The sequence below is a fragment of the Xenopus tropicalis genome, chromosome 5, assembly GCF_000004195.4.
Source record: "Xenopus tropicalis strain Nigerian chromosome 5, UCB_Xtro_10.0, whole genome shotgun sequence".
NCBI lineage: Eukaryota > Metazoa > Chordata > Amphibia > Anura > Pipidae > Xenopus > Xenopus tropicalis.
In genome coordinates this window covers 62,250,256-62,268,275 of record NC_030681.2, presented here as the reverse complement: position 1 = coordinate 62,268,275, position 18,020 = coordinate 62,250,256, and the positions used below count along the sequence as shown (strand labels likewise).

At 42.0% G+C, this 18,020-nt stretch overlaps 1 protein-coding gene across 9 annotated transcripts in view; it reads left to right on the top strand.

Annotated features, from left to right (window-relative positions):
• Positions 1-18,020, top strand: part of nhsl1 (NHS like 1) — a 185,396-nt gene that overhangs the window by 116,703 nt on the left and 50,673 nt on the right. For 2 of the 9 annotated variants that reach the window (XM_012962804.2, XM_012962805.2), the window contains one exon: positions 5,343-5,373. In XM_012962804.2, the coding sequence (XP_012818258.1) occupies positions 5,343-5,373 (31 nt within the window). 9 annotated transcript variants of the gene reach the window in all.

Here is an 18,020-nt window from a genome sequence, read left to right as displayed (position 1 = left end):
CTTTAAAACATTGCTTTGCAAGTATACACAACAGTATATTCCCCTTGTAAGCAAGGAGAGGCATCACAAAGCAAAACCTTTATGGCTGAATAAAAGAGTTAGGGTCGAGGTTGGTAATAAAAAAACGTGCTTTTAAAGCATTCAAGTTAGCTGGGACAGCAGAAACTTTCATCAGGTACAAGGAAGCAAATAAAGAATGCAAAAAAGCTATCAGGCAAGCTAAAATAGAGATGGAAAGGGATATTGCAGCTAGGAGTAAAAAGAATCCAAAATTATTTTTTAATTATGTGAATAGTAAAAAAATGAAGCAAGAAGGGGTGGGAACTTTATTATCACGGGGGGGTACGTTGGTTGATGAGAACGGGGAAAAAACAGAAATTTTGAACTCTTATTTTTCATCTGTCTATACATCTGAGGAGCCAGATAATGAAGGCTTCCCTTTTTATATACCCAGTGCTAGTAATCTAGCTACTGACGCGCGTGGGTCACTCAGGAGGAAATTCAAAAGAGACTTGAACATGTAAAGGTAAACAAAGGTCCTGGACTGGATGGGATTCATCCCAGGGTATTAAATGAGCTGAGCGCTGTGATTGCCAAGCCTCTTCACATAATTTTTCAGGATTCGTTGAGGTTTGGCATGGTGCCGAGAGACTGGCGGATTGCTAATGTGGTGCCATTATTTAAAAAGGGATCTCGTTCTCAGCCTGAAAACTATAGGCCTGTTAGTCTGACATCAGTAGTAGGAAAGCTTCTGGAAGGGGTAATAAGGGATAGGATAGTTGAATACATTGCAGTTCACAATACTATTAGTTTGTGCCAGCATGGTTTTATGCGTAACAGATCTTGCCAGACTAATTTAGTTGCCTTTTATGAGGAGGTGAGCAGGAACCTTGATGCTGGAATGGCAGTTGATGTCATCTACTTAGATTTTGCTAAAGCGTTTGATACAGTACCTCACAGAAGGTTAATGATCAAATTGAGGAATATTGGCCTAGAACATAATATTTGTAATTGGATAGAGAACTGGCTGAAGGATAGAGTACAAAGAGTGGTGGTAAATGGAACATTTTCTAATTGGACCAGTGTGGTTAGTGGAGTACCGCAGGGGTCAGTCCTTGGTCCTTTGCTTTTTAACTTGTTTATTAATGACCTGGAGGTGGGCATAGAGAGTACCGTTTCTATTTTTGCTGATGACACTAAATTGTGCAAAACTATAAGTTCCATGCAGGATGCTGCCGCTTTGCAGAGCGATTTGACAAAATTGGAAAACTGGGCAGCAAACTGGAAAATGAGGTTCAATGTTGACAAGTGCAAAGTTATGCACTTTGGTAGAAATAATATAAACGCAAACTATCTACTGAATGGTAGTGTGTTGGGGGCATACTTAATGGAGAAGAATCTAGGGGTTTTTGTAGATCACAAGTTGTCCAATTCCAGGCAGTGTCATTCTGTGGCTACTACAGCAAATAAATTTTTGTCTTGTATAAAAAAGGGCATTGACTCAAGGGATGAGAACATATTTTTGCCTCTTTATAGGTCCCTGGTAAGGCCTCACCGTGAGTATGCAGTGCAGTTTTGGGCTCCAGTCCTTAAGAAGGATATTAATGAGCTGGAGAGAGTGCAGAGACGTGCAACTAAACTGGTAAAGGGGATGGAAGATTTAAGCTATGAGGTTAGACTGTCGAGGTTGGGGTTGTTTTCTCTGGAAAAGAGGCGCTTGCTTGGGGACATGTTTACTCTGTACAAGTACATTAGAGGGGATTATAGGCAGTTGGGGGATGTTCTTTTTTCCCATAAAAACAATCCGCGCACCAGAGGTCACCCCTATAGATTAGAGGAACAGAGCTTCCATTTGAAGCAGCGTAGGTGGTTTTACCGGTGAGGGCAGTGAGGCTGTGGAATGACCTTCCTAGTGATGTGGTAATGGCAGACTCTCTTAATGCCTTTAAGAGGGGCCTGGATGAGTTTTTGAACAAGCAGAATATCCAAGGCTATTGTGATACTAATATCTACAGTTAGTATTACTGGTTGTATATATATAGTTTATGTATGTGAGTGTATAGATTGGTTAGTATAGGTTGGTGCTGGGTTTACTCGGATGGGTTGAACTTGATGGACAATGGTCTTTTTTCAACCCTATGTAACTATAACTATGTAACTATGAGGTACAGCCCATCCCTGGCAAACAGCCTGTAGCCGATTGAGAAATCAGCCCGGTTCTCCAGAAACCCTAAGCCCCCCTCCCTGCACCAATCTCTCAGCCACGCATTAATCTCCCTAAGCTCCCACTGCCTTCTTAATGTTGCTAGTCACATAGGTAATATCTCCTAGAAAATTACCTTCGAAGCCCTAGCCATTAACTTATCGCTTAGTTTTTTTATATCGTTCTTGAGGACTTACCCCCCTCCTCTAACTTTGTCATTGGTACCTATGTGTACCAAGACCACCGGGTCTTCCCCAGCCCCTCCCAGCAATTTGTCTGCTCGTTCACCACATGCCGAACCCTAGCACCAGGCAAGCAACACACAGTTCAGCATGTAGGGTCCTTGCAACAAATTACCCTTTCCACCGTTCTAATAATTGAATCCCTTACAAGTATAGACTGCCAGATATATACCAGATGTATTATTCCAGTGGATCTTTAAGGTGGTTAAATAGTGTAAAATTTGCTTAGCTCTGAAATATTCAGTAGTGGGATGTTGCATCTATTCATGGAGATATGATAGGGTCACAGGACCTCTTACTTGATCAGTTTTTTGTTTTTTTTTTAATCTAGCCACCATTTATAAGCCTTTAGGTTTTGACCTGGAGGGAATAAGGGGTTCTGGAATATGGGAGCTGCAGAGGGCCAAGAGGTCAAGACCAGATGAATACTTGACTCTGTCCCAAATTCTAAAAGTAGCATCTGAACAAGGATATTTGCATTATCTAAAACAGACTGTGTGTTTGCATTCTCTAGTATTTTATCTATTATTCATATTTTTTTCTTCTCGCATTTAAAATGTGTTAGGATGCATCTGTCAGTCTTGTCATAGTTTCTGCTGAAACTTGGTGCCCTGGAACATCAAAGTACACAAGCTACTTACTAGTACCTATTGTATCCCTATTGTTTCTACCTCCTTATCTGCTGTTTCAGGTCTGAACGGTTAGTGGCCAATTGTACGATCGGAAATCGCCACGTGTGTGGCCACCTTTATTGTACCTGTGTGTAAAGTAACTTATTAACTTTTACCTCTGTGTACAGTAACTTAGTGCCTTTCATTAGATAACCCTGTAGTGTTAAAGAAGACTCCAACATATTTATACCCACTGATTGGACTGTAAATGTTAAGCTAACACACTATATTTACTGGAACTTATCAGTAAGCCTTTACCCTTGGGGCCACCATGTTAACTATTTGCAACATCATTTTCACTGATCTCTTTATCATTCCTTGCATACACAAACAAATACCAGCCCATTCTTTGCTGTCCTTTGAGCATTGCTTGCAAAATTATGACTTTCTTTGTATGTTGCAATGGTTGACTTGAGCATTTCCCAGTCCACTTCATGATTGTGACCAGAAGAGGCTTCTACATTTATTATTTGTGTCACATATTTCTGCAGACTTTAGGGTGAATATGTGTTGGCTAGATAGCAAAAACCTCACAACTGGCTAAAACATAATCATAAATACATCACTTCTTAAATCAAAAGCTTTTTGGCACATTCAAAGCCAATAATTCTAGAATCTCATGACCCATTTTGCCCCATATTCTAGAGAGCAACTAGTAGTTCCCAAGGAAGTAGTTTTCCCATAAAAACAATCAGCGCACCAGAGGTCACCCCTATAGATTAGAGGAACAGAGCTTCCATTTGAAGCAGCGTAGGTGGTTTTTCACGGTGAGGGCAGTGAGGCTGTGGAATGCCCTTCCTAGTGATGTGGTAATGGCAGACTCTGTTAATGCCTTTAAGAGGGGCCTGGATGAGTTCTTGAACAAGCAGAATATCCAAGGCTATTGTGATACTAATATCTACAGTTAGTATTACTGGTTGTATATATATAGTTTATGTATGTGAGTGTATAGATTGGTTAGTATAGGTTGTGTGCTGGGTTTACTCGGATGGGTTGAACTTGATGGACAATGGTCTTTTTTCAACCCTATGTAACTATGTAACTATGTAACTATGTGTGTAAGCACTCAGTTTATATTATCAAGAAATGTAAATATTGCAATGTGAACTTGCTTGTATTGTTCTCATGGGATTTATATTAAACAGCCCACATCTGAACCATGAGGCAGGTGGTAAGGATAGAACTGAGCTACGTCTCCTGACACTGCTCTCTGCACTGAGCACTGGATTTTATATCTGGCACTCAGTGTCAGATAAATGACCCCTAATGTATACACAAACATAAAGTTAACAAATAAAGCAAAAAGTATACTGTGGTTATCCATAATAATCCATTGCAACCATAGCAAGAAATCGGAAGTTTTGATTTCCTATTCTAACAATATTGGTACTCTCAAAAATAACTCTAATTGGTAAACACATTTATTTAAACCTTAAATGGGGCTATCTTCAAACCCAGGCAAAAATTGTGCTGGCCCAGTAAGTCAAGCCAACCCGACCAGTAAACCTTTCTTGCTATTTTCCCAGACTAGATCACGCATGCACTGATGCCTTTCACAAGTTACTTGTGTCCATATTCACTTTTTACCAGCTTGCAGGGCCAGTGGGTTCACGCTAGGGTTGCCACCTGTTGGGTTTTCCACATTGTGAAAACTGAATAAGAATCTGGACAGTAAATGAAAAACAATAACAATACAGTTATGATTATTATCATGAACCGTTCTTTTTTTATTATTACATTAAGAAAAGGCAAAATCTCCCTTCTCAAGCAAGATGGTACACACATGGTGGATATCACCAGGGCTACTTAAGTGTCCAGGAGCCCACACCAAGCCTCTGAGCCTACTCTCACAGAGGGGGCCCGCAGTGCAAACACCCTCCACATTCCCATGAAAAGTAGAGGGGCACAACCAAAATATGTGCACAGCTGGGGCCAGTACCCAGAGAGGACAAGCCTGCTGAAGGTTACAAGTTAAAGTTGAGAAAGCTGTCCCTACAGCCGGACTGAGACGAGACTCTTATTTATAGTTAATGGTTAAAGAACCCATGAGAATTGACCCAGTCAAGTTCTCTCTATAAAGCTTCACACCCAATAAGAGTTACAGTTATGGGAACAGTGTATCTCCATGTTTGGGAGGGGATACAGGGAGGTGGGTATATCGGGGGTTTTATGTTATTCACCTATCTTTGCTCTTCCTTTCTTCTCCTTACCCCTATGGGCTTCCAGTGCAAACCCACCATGGACCCGCGGCCAGCCTGTGAGTACCTATTTTGTATTATACAACCTCACTACATGAACACACACTCAACATGGCAGGAAGTAAAATCAGACTAGTATCTTGGAATGTCAGAGGTCTCAACGACAAAATTAAGCGATCAATAGTCCTAGACCACTGTAAAAAATTAGGAGCAGACACCATGTTGGTGCAAGAGATGCACCTTATAGGCCAGAGAGACAGGGCCCTCAGGCAACACTGGGTTCACCCCACTCTGCATGCAGAGTACTCCTCCTATTCGATGGGTGTGGTGATACTCTTTAGAAAGACCAGCCTTCCCTCAATAGAAAAAGAGTGTCCAACAGATACGGCCGGATCCTAATAATAAAAATTAACATAGCCACAACTCCAATTATTCTAATAAATGTTTATCCCCCACCACCAGGCGACACGGCACTCCTCCAGTTAATTCTAGGGAAAATTGCATCCATTGGAGACTACCCCACAATATGGATGGGGGACTTTAATGCTGTCCCTGCACCAGACCTAGATCGACTGTGTCCAAATAGAAAAAACAAAGCCGCTCTAGGGGACTGGCTCCGGGCATCCAACTTAACGGACGTGTGGAGGTGGTCCCACCCTAATACACGGCAATTCTCCTGCCACTCAGCAATACAGATGGTCCTCATAGTCCCGGATGGGAAGGGAGCGAGTCAGTGAAGACTACCACCCAGATGGATTCAGCATCGGAGCCAGTAGTGTGGGATGCAGGCAAAGCCTTTGCCAGGGGAACATACATTTCCCTGATTAAAGAAGCGAGACGTAGACTAGACACAACACTCTCAGAAGCTAGAGAGGCCTAGACGAAGCACAGCGGGGTTTACACTAGGGATCCCTCAGAAACTGTAGGGGAGGTCTTCTCGACAGCACAGAGAAATGTCAATTTAGTTTACACAGAAAAATACTCTCAAAGGTAACTCGAGAGTAGCCAGCTGGTACGAAAAAAACGACAAATGTGGCTGCCTATTGAGTGGTACAAGGTGCACGGGGACACGCTTCTTGGCAACCCTTTTCAATAAGATCCCCCAGGGAACCCCACTCCCGGAATCCTCCAGACTGGCCACTATCACTCTAATTCTAAAAGAAGGCAAGCCACCACACAAATGTGGATCATACAGACCAATCTCTCTCCTGAACTCGGATGTCAAAATCCTAGCGCAAATTCTAGCAAACCGCCTAAAGCAGATAATTGAACATCTAATTCACCCGGATCAGACTGGCTTTATGCCTAACAAAGGCACGAACATCAATATAAGACTTTTATATATAAACATTACCACAGTACACCAGAATTCGGAAGAGAGAATAGTGGTGTCCCTGGACACAGAGAAAGCCTTCGATACAGTAGATTGGCCCTACCTGTGGCAAATATTAGCAAGATATGTACTGGGAGATAAATTCATAAAATGGATCAAGGCCCTATATGATAGACCCGAATTTACCCATATCCTAGCTCTAGGTGTGTCACAGGAGTTCAATCTGGCAAAGGGAACCAGGCAGGGCTGCCCACTGTCACCCTTGCTTTTTGCCATAGAACCCCTAGCTATAGAAATCAGAGCGAACCCCAACATAAAGGGACTCCAACTGCAAAAACTAGAAGATGATATATGCAGATGATATGTTGGTATGGTATATTTGACAGACCCAAGGGAATCCCTGTCTGAACTCCTGCTTGTGACGAGCCAGTTTGGGGGATTCTCGGAACTGAGGGGAGATTGGGAAAAGTCCTTGATCTTCTCAATATCTTCTCAAACAGAGACCCTGCACACGGCCCACAACTTCAATGGGTAGACAGATTTAGGTATTTAGGAATTGAAATTCATAATGACCTCTCAAAATTCACATCTCAACCTAACCCCAATCATATGATCCTTAAGGCTCAAAACCCAAAACTGGGCCACGCTACCACTCTTCCTCCCCGAACACATAATTAAAATGGTCTTTCTACCCAAACTGCTATATGCGTTCCACAACTCCCCGGTAATACTACCAAAAAATGGTTTGGAAACTTAGATGCAATAGGCAGAGGGTTTATATGGGCAGGGGAACACCCCAGAATAAAATGGCAGACCCTCCAAGCCCCACTCAACACAGGAGGCCTAGCTTTAACCAACTTCCAGCTGTACTACTACGCAAGCCAGCTGGTGTTCACTTGGTGGTGGCTGAACCCCAACCCAAATAACCAAGCAGTGCTAGTAGAGGCAGGGGTGATCTCCTCCTTTGAGGCACTAGCAAACCAATTGCACAGAAGTTCTTCATCCATATACCCCCTTACACCGGTTATGAAAACAGTAGTTACAGTATTCCAAAAACCAATGGTTAACACGTATAATAATATCTAAATGGTCTAAATGGACCATACTATGGGGCAACGATGCGCTTCCGTTAGTACTTGGGCAGCTGCAGTGGTGAAACACCTTGGATGTAATCTCAGCTGGGAGATTTAAGCAGTTTCCACAACTGCAGACTGAATTTGGGCTGCACAACCATTTGTTGTTTAGGTTTCTCCAGCTGCAGCACGCACTTAAAACACTCAATTCCCGGGCAATGCCCCTGATATAACGGTAACATCACTAGAGCGATACCTGAGGTGCTCTGACCTCAACAAACAGGTGAGCTGGTTTTACACCATCCTTCTTTAGGATGATTTTGACCCACATAAGCACAAGTGGCAGCAGGACTTCCCTCAGCTAGATGAGGGTTCCTGGAAAGAGATCCAAAAATTTTGGTCTGATGTATTGAATTACGGCACCACAGTCTTGAGACTCCCACATATCTGCTCTCCAACTTTATGCCTACTCAGATACACGGAAGGACTATCACTTAACCAATACAACGAACTATGTCTCCTTCAAATTCTACACTTTGCCAAAAAAGCAATCCTGATGACCTGCAAGGCAACGGCTCCGCCAACCCTGGGCTTCTGGAAAAAAATGATTAACGACACGCTTCTTTGTCAAAAACTAACATACCTGGCTAGAGGATGCCCAGATAAATTCAACAAGATATGGGACGGATGGGGAAGTTACACACAGGTCACAACAGAAACACTGATTATGGACAGAGGTGTATAACAAAAGAATGGACACAAAAGAATGGACACTGGACTAGCAGTTTAATTCTTAAGCATCTTTATTAAAAACACAATATAGGGCCATGGGACAAACATGAGACAAAGTCAAAAATGCACTCGACAAGTACGGAAACCCAACACCCCCCCACCCACACTATTGCTCTTCTTCTTCTGTCCCTACCTTTCCTTATTTGTTTGATTTATGTAAACTATGAAAAACGCAATAAAGAAAAAAAATCTTTAAAAAAAAAAAATTAGAAATTGTCATTGCTGTATTTCAGAGCTTTTTGTTTAACTGGTTTCTGTATAATAGATCCCATACTTACAGTTAAAGGATTTGGCTTACTCCGCAGGCAGGATATAGACATAGCTTGGGTTGCCACCTCTCCGATTTTAAACTGGGCATCACTTTTTTTCAAAGGGTTTACCATTTAGTTTAAAACACTGAGAAAAGTGTACAGAAATCCAGTGATCAATAACCCCACCCAACATCATTGTCCCAATCCCTGACATCATTATGACCACTCCCACCATCCCAATATACAAAAGGGTAAGGACACAGACAAGAAAGCACCCCCATTTCAGATGTAGCAGAGGGTTGCGCTTATCTCTGCTTTGAATGACTCGGGAGTCCACTTGAAGCCAGAGGTATGGGGAAAGGTAGGCAAAAGCGAGTATGTAGATACCTTTACACTACTTCCCCCTTGAGCAGTTCAACATTGAAAACTTTGAGAAGGGAAAGGAACACAGGAAGGTTTAGGATGAGGATAGGAAAAGGTTCAGGCTTATCCCCAAAACATTTGGCGACATTTGTTGCAAGCTTTTTGCATTTGCTCATCATAGTGGGGGGAAAACAGCCGGCAGTGCTCAGCACGCTACCTGGACAGCATCTGGGAGGCCCATTGAGTGTACGGAGGCATGGCTTGGCTTCCGTTATGACGTGCAATTGAGGCAGAGGATGGTAATGAGGTCAGATCTGCAATGGGACCATAGGGACATTGCCTATGGATGCACAATAAAGGGAATCAGAGCTACAGTGGGTCAGGGGCTGGGGCTTCCCAGCCCTTTCCAGGGAGCTCCAGCGGGCAAAACATGAGCATTGCTGGAGCACACAAAAAAAGGTGTCTGCTGATTGTAAAACAATAGTCAGTGTAAGTGGGGAGCTTTTCATGCTGGTTCAGACATGAATGCTTGTTGCGCACAGGTAGCCCTTCATACAGCTGATGCTTCAAAAGAAGCAAGACAACTACGGGAAAACCCAGTTTTGGGAAAGGGAACAACGCTGGTGAGGCTTGAGGCAAAGGCGGCACTGTTGCGGAGGGGTTCAAATTTGGGTTTAGGATTCCAGGAAGCAGTGTCACTAAAGTCAGCTAATGAATACCCGACCCTAGTGCAAGAAAAGCTACACAAGGAGGTGGCTTTGGGACGCATGGCAGGCCCCTTCCCAGTTCCTCTGCTCCACAGGCTCTGGGTTTCCCCACTAGGGTTAGTACCCAAGAAGGAACCTGGAAAGTTTAGGGGGTTCTGTCAGTGATTACATTGATAGGGAGCTGGCAGGTTTGCTACACTTCCTTTGAAGAAGCAGGTTGGCTGGTGCGGGAGGCAGGGCCAGGTGCACTAATGGTGAAAGCCAGCATAGAATCTGCATTTACACCTACTACCAGTAGGACTCATTGCACTTACTGGGCTGTTTTTTCAAAGGAAGCTATTATGTAGATCACAGTCTGCCTATGGGCTGTTCCATCTCCTGCGCATACTTCGAAGCGTTCATTATATTTATGGAGTAGGTAGTATTGAAACAAGCGGGGGGTCAGCACGGTAATTCACTACCTGGATGACTTCCTGTGTGTCGGCACCGGCAACTCTGGGCTTTGCGTGGTGCTCCTTCACTGCAGGAGGTAGCGGACCACCACTAAGCTGGGGATAAAACCGAAGGCCCCGCCACCTACCTAAAATTTTTGGGACTAGAAATTGATACAGTACTCCAGAAATGCATGCTTCTCCCTGAAAGCAAAGAAAGTCACACTCCGGCAACTGCAGTCCTTGCTAGGCAAAATTAACTTTGCATACAGGGTTATTCCCATTTGGCGGGTATTTGCTAGGGCATTGGCGCTGGCTACCACAGGTGTGCGCAGGCCCCACCACTTTCATCTGCCTCCATCAAGAACACAAGGAAGACCTGGCAGTAATGGAGGGTGTTTCTCCAGGACTTTTATGGCCAGTCCTACTGGTTGCAGGGAGCGCATGCTAATTGGGAGATAAACTTGTTCACAGATGGTTTGGAGCCTACTATAGTCGGAGGTGGTGTGCGCCAGGAATGGGTGGAGTTAAGCTAACTGGCAACCTCACATTCTTGGAACTTTTTCCAATTATTATGGCGGTGGAACTGTGGGGCCAAGGCCAGTCCTGCGGCACAAAACACCTCCCAAAAACAAAATTGCTGATGCTTTATCACCCAAACTGGTTGGAAACTCGTTTAAAAGGTATGCTGGACTTGGTCAATCGGTCAGTCACCTCCAAGATGTGGGACACAGACAGTAGAGTATGGACAGAGTAGATTAATTTGGAGGAAGAAGTAAGGGGAGTGGAGAGTGATGGGGACAAGCTGGGCCTACTGGCCTGGCAGTCTTTAGATTTTGAACGGGGCATATTGGTCAGGGTGTTACTACAGAAAATTGCAGCTCTGGCCTTCCTGTTTAAGTTTTATGGGTGGGGGGAATATACAAAAGGTTTTGCCATAAAACAAGCTACAAAGATTTTAGCAAGGGCAAAAAAGCGGTAGGGCTGTTCAATCAGCTAGAGACATCAGCACAGTTGGCTTTTGAAATCACTTTATTCAAACTGGCATTCTCATGGGCCTTCTATGGGGCATTTAGGATATTGAAATTGTTCAGCGAGAATAGGCAGAAAAAACAATGCAATCCTATGGGGTGACCTTTATCGGCAGGCGGAACAGCAACCCAAAGTCCGGGTCAACAGGGAGCAATTAGGTTTTAAGGAATCCCAGGTGATTTAGTGCCATGGGGTAGCTGGTCTCCTCTGGGAGGAGTTCGTACCATTGGTTATTCAAAGGGCAAAACTATGGGGTCCGCCAAACATAATTCTGTTACATTGCAGTGAGAATGGGCTTACTGCCCAGTGAAGCAGTTGATAAAGAATATTAGAAGGAGACTGCAGGAGATTACGGTCAGTGTTCTCCGAAATAAGCTTGATGTGGTCCAACATTATCCCTAGGTTGCCCTGAAGGGTGGGCAAGATCATAAAAAGCGATATTTCAAAATTTGTACAGGCTAATTATTTGGACAACCAGCCAGTGTGCTGTAGTGCTGATGGGGTCCATTTAAATGAGGTAGGAATGGACCTATTTAACTTCACTCTACGGGGCCAACTCTGCATGCTGTGTCGGGCCCATGTCAGCGGTGCTGTTGTAAAATTATTTTGTGGGATGGTGTAACCCCTTAGGTGGGTGACCATTGTGTGTGGATGGAATCTAAGAAAAACTTTCAGTAAAGGGATGGTGGGCTTGAGGTTAAAAGGGCCACTTTTTTTTAACAGGTGGCTTGCTGAGCCTGGTTTGTGGGAGTATTCTCCGAGCCAGGACTTAAGTTGGCTGGAGGATAGTGATATATGTTATGGAAGGGCAGACTGACAGGGGCTCTGGTTATTTACTGTTCAATACATGTTAATGTCATTGTTTTTTAAAAACTTGTATAAAGATATGCAGGTCTAATTGTATTACATGTTGGAAAACTGTTTTATGCAATGGTTGTGTACTGTCTGTAATTCTTCAATAAAGCTGTGGCCATTATGTGATCCAGTGATATTGTCACGCATTTCATTGAGTAATTAGGGCAGAGTGAGATTGTAGTGGGGGTGCTGGGGTCATGTATAATGATAAACATTTAGGGCTGTGACAGACAAGGAGATTAGTCACCATGCAACAAATCTTCCTTGTCGCGGGGCGACTAATCTCCCCAAAATGCTACCCCACCAGCTAGAATGTAAATCACCAGTGGGATGGTATACACGGCACGGCAATTTTCCTCTCAAGGCGATTTTGGCGTTGCGTATGCCATCCCACCGGCGATTTACAGTCTAGCCGGTGGAATGGCATTTCGAGGAGATTAGTCACCTGCGACCAGGAAGATTTGTTGTGCAGCAACTAATCTCCCAGTCTGTCACAGCCCTTGGTATTAGTTTGCTTATAGCTAAAGCATTTACTTGTGTTATGTGTAATACTGCAACTATCACATTTTATTAAGAACAAATTGCAGTCTTATTACCAGCGTTCCGTCCTCACAAGTGTTTCTCTGAGGCAGTGTGTGGTTTTAAATAGAGCTAAACTCTTTCCGTCATTTATTCACTGAGACAAGACCGTACTATACAGCACGACTATAGTATTACCAACTATACAGCATAATAAAGCATAGCAAATACTAGAAAATACACATAATGAAACAACATACAAGGATGTGTATAAGGTGGGAGGCATCTGTTTTGAACTACAACTATATACGTAGGTAAAGACCTAACAAGGTGGTGCCATGAGGTGGCTGCATAAAGGTTCTAAATGTTTTTTACAAACTGAAAAATAACAGTCTGTATTGATAAACCAGCACTGGAAATACTTACCTACAATGCCACTACAAATGTACATAAGGTGAGCAGCATCTATCATAGCCTAGTTTCAAGTACAAAACAGGAAAATAATCTCTGCATTTATAAATCAGTGTTGGGGATTCATAATACCTACCAACGATGCTACTACAGGGCAGGATGGGGTAGGATTGCTGCAGATTCAGAATCTCTAGCAGTGAGCAGTATAAAAATGGCAGCTTTACTGATCATTTTCTGGATTTACACATGAGCACATGGTAAAGTATGGCAACCTAGGAAAAACATTTCTCAGAGCAATACATTTAAACGTTTATTAACCTTTTAAGTGCCACAGAACTTTGAATCTACCTTCTGTGGATAAAAGGACTGAAGTGCCACAGATCGTAGATTCTACATTTTGCAGCACTTCTGAGTTTGGGAGTGGAGGAGAGGCTTTTAAAGCTGCTCCTTTGCTCCCCGCTCATTCCCCAGCCCCTAGGCAACGAGCTGAGGCAGGGAACGAGTGGCCCCTTAGGCATTATTGCCCAGGGGCCCTATAGGAAACGGCAGACATGTGGATGATACATGCCTGTTTCCTTGTTTTTCTACCAGCCCCCAGCTCCACCCACTCACAAGATCAGGGAAAGAAAGATGGTCTTTGGTTCTTGCTTGCCCTTCAGCTCCTCCAGGATGATCTGCCTGTCAACCCCAGGTTAGTGTCAAACAACACACAAACGCACACTTATAACATTAATACACACTTATACTTACACATACTTTTTTGGGGGGGGGGGGGTCGGGGGTTTAACACATCCACAACACTAACACTTACTTGCACACAACATGCATTTTGCCAAGCACACACACACTTACAAAATTTTGTGGATTTTTTTTTGCCTGGAAAAATGTTTTATAGCCAATGTGGATAGCGTATTCTCTAACCACACTGATAAATACCTTTTGCATGTTATTTTGGTGGTTATATTAAATTTTTGGTGATTTGCGTGCATTTTTAGTCATATTATTGCATTTTTAGCTCTGCATAGGTGGTGTTTGCTTAATTTTTTCTGTTAAACTAATTTGGTCAAGCAAAAATACTAAAACTGGGTGAAATAAAATAACATTGATTTTCGTGGTTTTATTGGATTTTAGCTATTTTATTGCAATCTGCATTTTTCTTTGTTACTTGTTTTTGCCCATGTAAATATTTTCTGCTATATATCAATTTGGGTGCCTCTGCATGCCATATAGTTTGGTAAATCTATGCATATTGGGTATCAAACTGTTCACTAGACCCCTGATGGTCATATCTAGAATGTTTTATGTTGATACATTACAAAATGTGGGGGTATATAATGGGGTAAAATGCAAGCTTTGGGTTTATTTGGATTTTCAGAAATTTTGTAAAAACTGTTATGTTTAGCATAGCCTTGTAGTTGGTAGTTTGCAGTAGAAAGATGTATTTACCCATTTTTGTTTCGTCAGAATATGTTTCCAGAAAATATATGGTTTTATAGGGTCTCCATACTGTTAGGGGTCACATAATACGTCACATAATACATATACCAGGTTTTTATCTTGCAGCGGCCATATGCACTATTTTCATTTGGATGCCTCGATACACCACTTAGATAAATCAATGCATATTGGGCATCAAACTGTTCAATAGACCCCCTGGCATTCATATTTAGAATGTTTTATGTTGATAAGTTATAAAATGTGGGTATGCAAGCTTTGAGACAATATTCAAAAGTTACATAAAAATTGCTACATTTAGCTTAGCTTTGCTGTTTGGTGCTTTGCCATATAAAGACATATTTACCAATTTTACATTTGGCAGAATGTGTTTTTTCTGAAAGGTTTTCTGGGGTCAACTTACTTCCCACTTTTACCACATATATTTCTACTACCACAAAAAATACACCATCTGATCTATATGGCAAGAAATATGTATGCACTAACTTAATTGTGGGGTCTATAAATGCCAGATACTTTGGTAATCCTATGCCCAATGGGCATTAAACTGAACATCATATTTAGGATGTTTTTTCTTGGTATCTAATACTGTGTGGGAGACAAGATGCTTGAAAGTGGAAGCTTTGAAGTGATTTTTAGGTATTTCATCAAAACTGTCAAATTTGGAAAAGCATTGTGACTCCATACTTTGAAACAGAAAGACATGGGTACCCATTTTAAATTCACCTTAATGTGTACTTTACAAAAATATATGGTTTTGGAGGGGGTTTAGCATATTTGACTTTTGGCCCCATTGTACAGAAATAGAAAAAAGATGATACACATAAGCAACAAAAGTAACAATGGAAAATATATATAATTTAATATGGGTTGGTGGCTGGATTTTGTTGCCTTATACTAAGACAGTGAAGTGGCTGGGGCGGGTAAGATGTTTTACCCCTGGGTCTGTACTGAAGATTGTTTTAAGCATGTAGGGCTGAAAACCACAAGGGGTCATCTTCATATGCTAACAAAGGGAGCCAGATCTTGTCATATGCTTCCATATTGTTTTGCAGCATATAAGTTAGTTTTTCGTTGGTTGCTATATTGATTATCTTTGCTTGCTGCCATAAGTATATGTTGAGTGTTGTGGGTTGAGTTCATAAATTTCTTAGGTTTTTTACCTAAGAGTAAGGCAAAGGGGTCTTTTTGAAACGTGACATGGAGTACTTTGGATAGTACATGACATACCGAGTTCCAGTATTTAAAACTATGTTACACTCCCACCAGATATGAAGCATAGTGCCTTCCTCCTGGCATCCTCTGAAGCAGTGTGGATCACATGAAGAATATATTTTGCCTAGTCGAGAAAGGACCAGATAGGTCCTATGTAGTATCTTCAGTGATGTTTCCATATTAGTCACACATGTGCTTCCCCGGTTGTAAGGCTGCATTGTGATTATTGTTGTGTTGTCAAAGTCTTGCCCAGATCTCTTTCCCATTTAAGCATATAATTGAGCTTAAGGTTGTTTTCTTATTTTTGATTAAGTATATTGGAGGTTAAGCTCAATGTTCCAGGGGCTAACGGGTATGTTTGACATATTGATTCAGAGCTAGATGCTGTGATAGTGTTGTGTTCCCAGTGTTTCGCTTGTTTGGTTACATAATTTGAGAGTTGCAAAGTTCTATACATTTCTTGCGGAGGAGGATTATATTTTCAATAGGGTTAATGGTTTGCCACAGTGGGTTAGAGAATATAAGTTTGTTACTCCATTGCTCTGCCACAAATGACCTCTTGGAGTCGGGAAATCTAGGTTATTCATCAATGGACCCAGAAGAGATGGTGAAGATGTTAAATGGGGTTTTTTTCAAAGGAGTTGCCATAGATGTAGCATATTAAGTGTTATTGGGGAGGGATCTTTAAGGTTCTTCCTAGGGGGTTGTATTGAGCCAGAGTATTTGGCTAGTCATGTATGGGTAGAGGAGATCATCTTCAATTTAAACCCATGATGGTGCTTGTGAGCCTTCGTGCGCAGGGACCCATTGAGGCAGTCTGGCCACTTGGTAGTATTTATCCAAATTGGGCACTGCTAGACCTCCATTAGTTTTGTGTAGAAACATAATGCGTTTCGAGATTCATGGGAGTTTGTTCTGCCAGATGAAGTTCATCATAGCTTTCTGTAGTTTAATAAGGTCTGATCATTGTATCGGTATGGGCAAAGTTCTGAAAAGATATAAGGGTTGATTCACTAAAGTGCGGTAAGTGCCATCGCATGCTTTATTGTGTTAAAATTGATGCAAAAAAAACCGCGCAATTTGCTAAAGTATTATCACGTGTGTTAAGATGCATATCGCATGCGCTAAATAATGCATGATCGCAAGGCATTAATTTTAACGCATTGCGTTAATTCTTGCATAGAAATTATACTAACGCATGATTCACAAACACATAAGAAGCATTAGACGCGCTAAATATTGCATTAGTCTATGCGAAAATTAACACCTACTTAGGGCAGGCGGTAATTATAGAAAAGTACAGTTCATGAGCTTTTGGCAACACAATATGGACTTTGCAGTGTGATTTATTCAAGTATGTGTTGGCCCTAGAGTGATGTAGCCTCCAGTTTGCAGGGATATGGTCATTTTCAGAACAGTAGTTTTCCGAAAGTTATGGTGTGTATGGCTAATATGGCATGCGTTTTTTCACACGCGGTGACAATTTGTGCATGCTGTGTTAATTAGTGCGCGTTGTGTCAAATACCACACGAAAATGGTCTTCGCAAGTTAAATAACGCAAACAGCATTGTATCGTAATTTTGACGCGTGTCCTTTTAGTGAATCGTGCGTGAAGCCGCAAAAAAAAGACACAATAAAAGTTTTAATGCATGCTATAAATCGTGCTCGTTTTAACGCACTTTAGTGAATTGACCCTATAGTATCTTTAGTAGTTGTAGTACCATTTTAGTGCAATGGATTCTACCAATCCAGGATATATACCATATAATATATTTGTACATTTGGTAGAGATGTAAGGGGGTGCATTAGGTGTACTAAGAGGTCATCAGCGAACAGAAAAAGTTTATACTCCTTGCCTTTAATTTCTAGGCCTTTTATATTTCTATTTTCTCTGATAGCTCTTACAAGGGGTTCCATAGCTAGCCCAAATAATGCTGGTGACAGCGGGCACCCTTGTCTAGTCTCCTTCTGAATGTTTATTGAAACAGCAGGTTTAGTAATAGGTAAGTTCAGTTGAGCTTTTGGTAAGTGGTAATATGCTTTAATTGTGTTAAGGAGAATGTGACGTAACCCAAGCTTTTCTATAATTGAGGATAGATATGTCCAGTCAATTGTATCAAAGGCTTTTTCTATATCTAACGCTAAAAGGCATATGGGGAGTTTTGATTTGTTGGCGTAAGCTATTAGGTTATGGGTCTTGCGAATGTTATCAGGTGCCTGTCGAGTATGGATAAATTCAATTTGGTCTTTATGGATTATAGATCCTAAG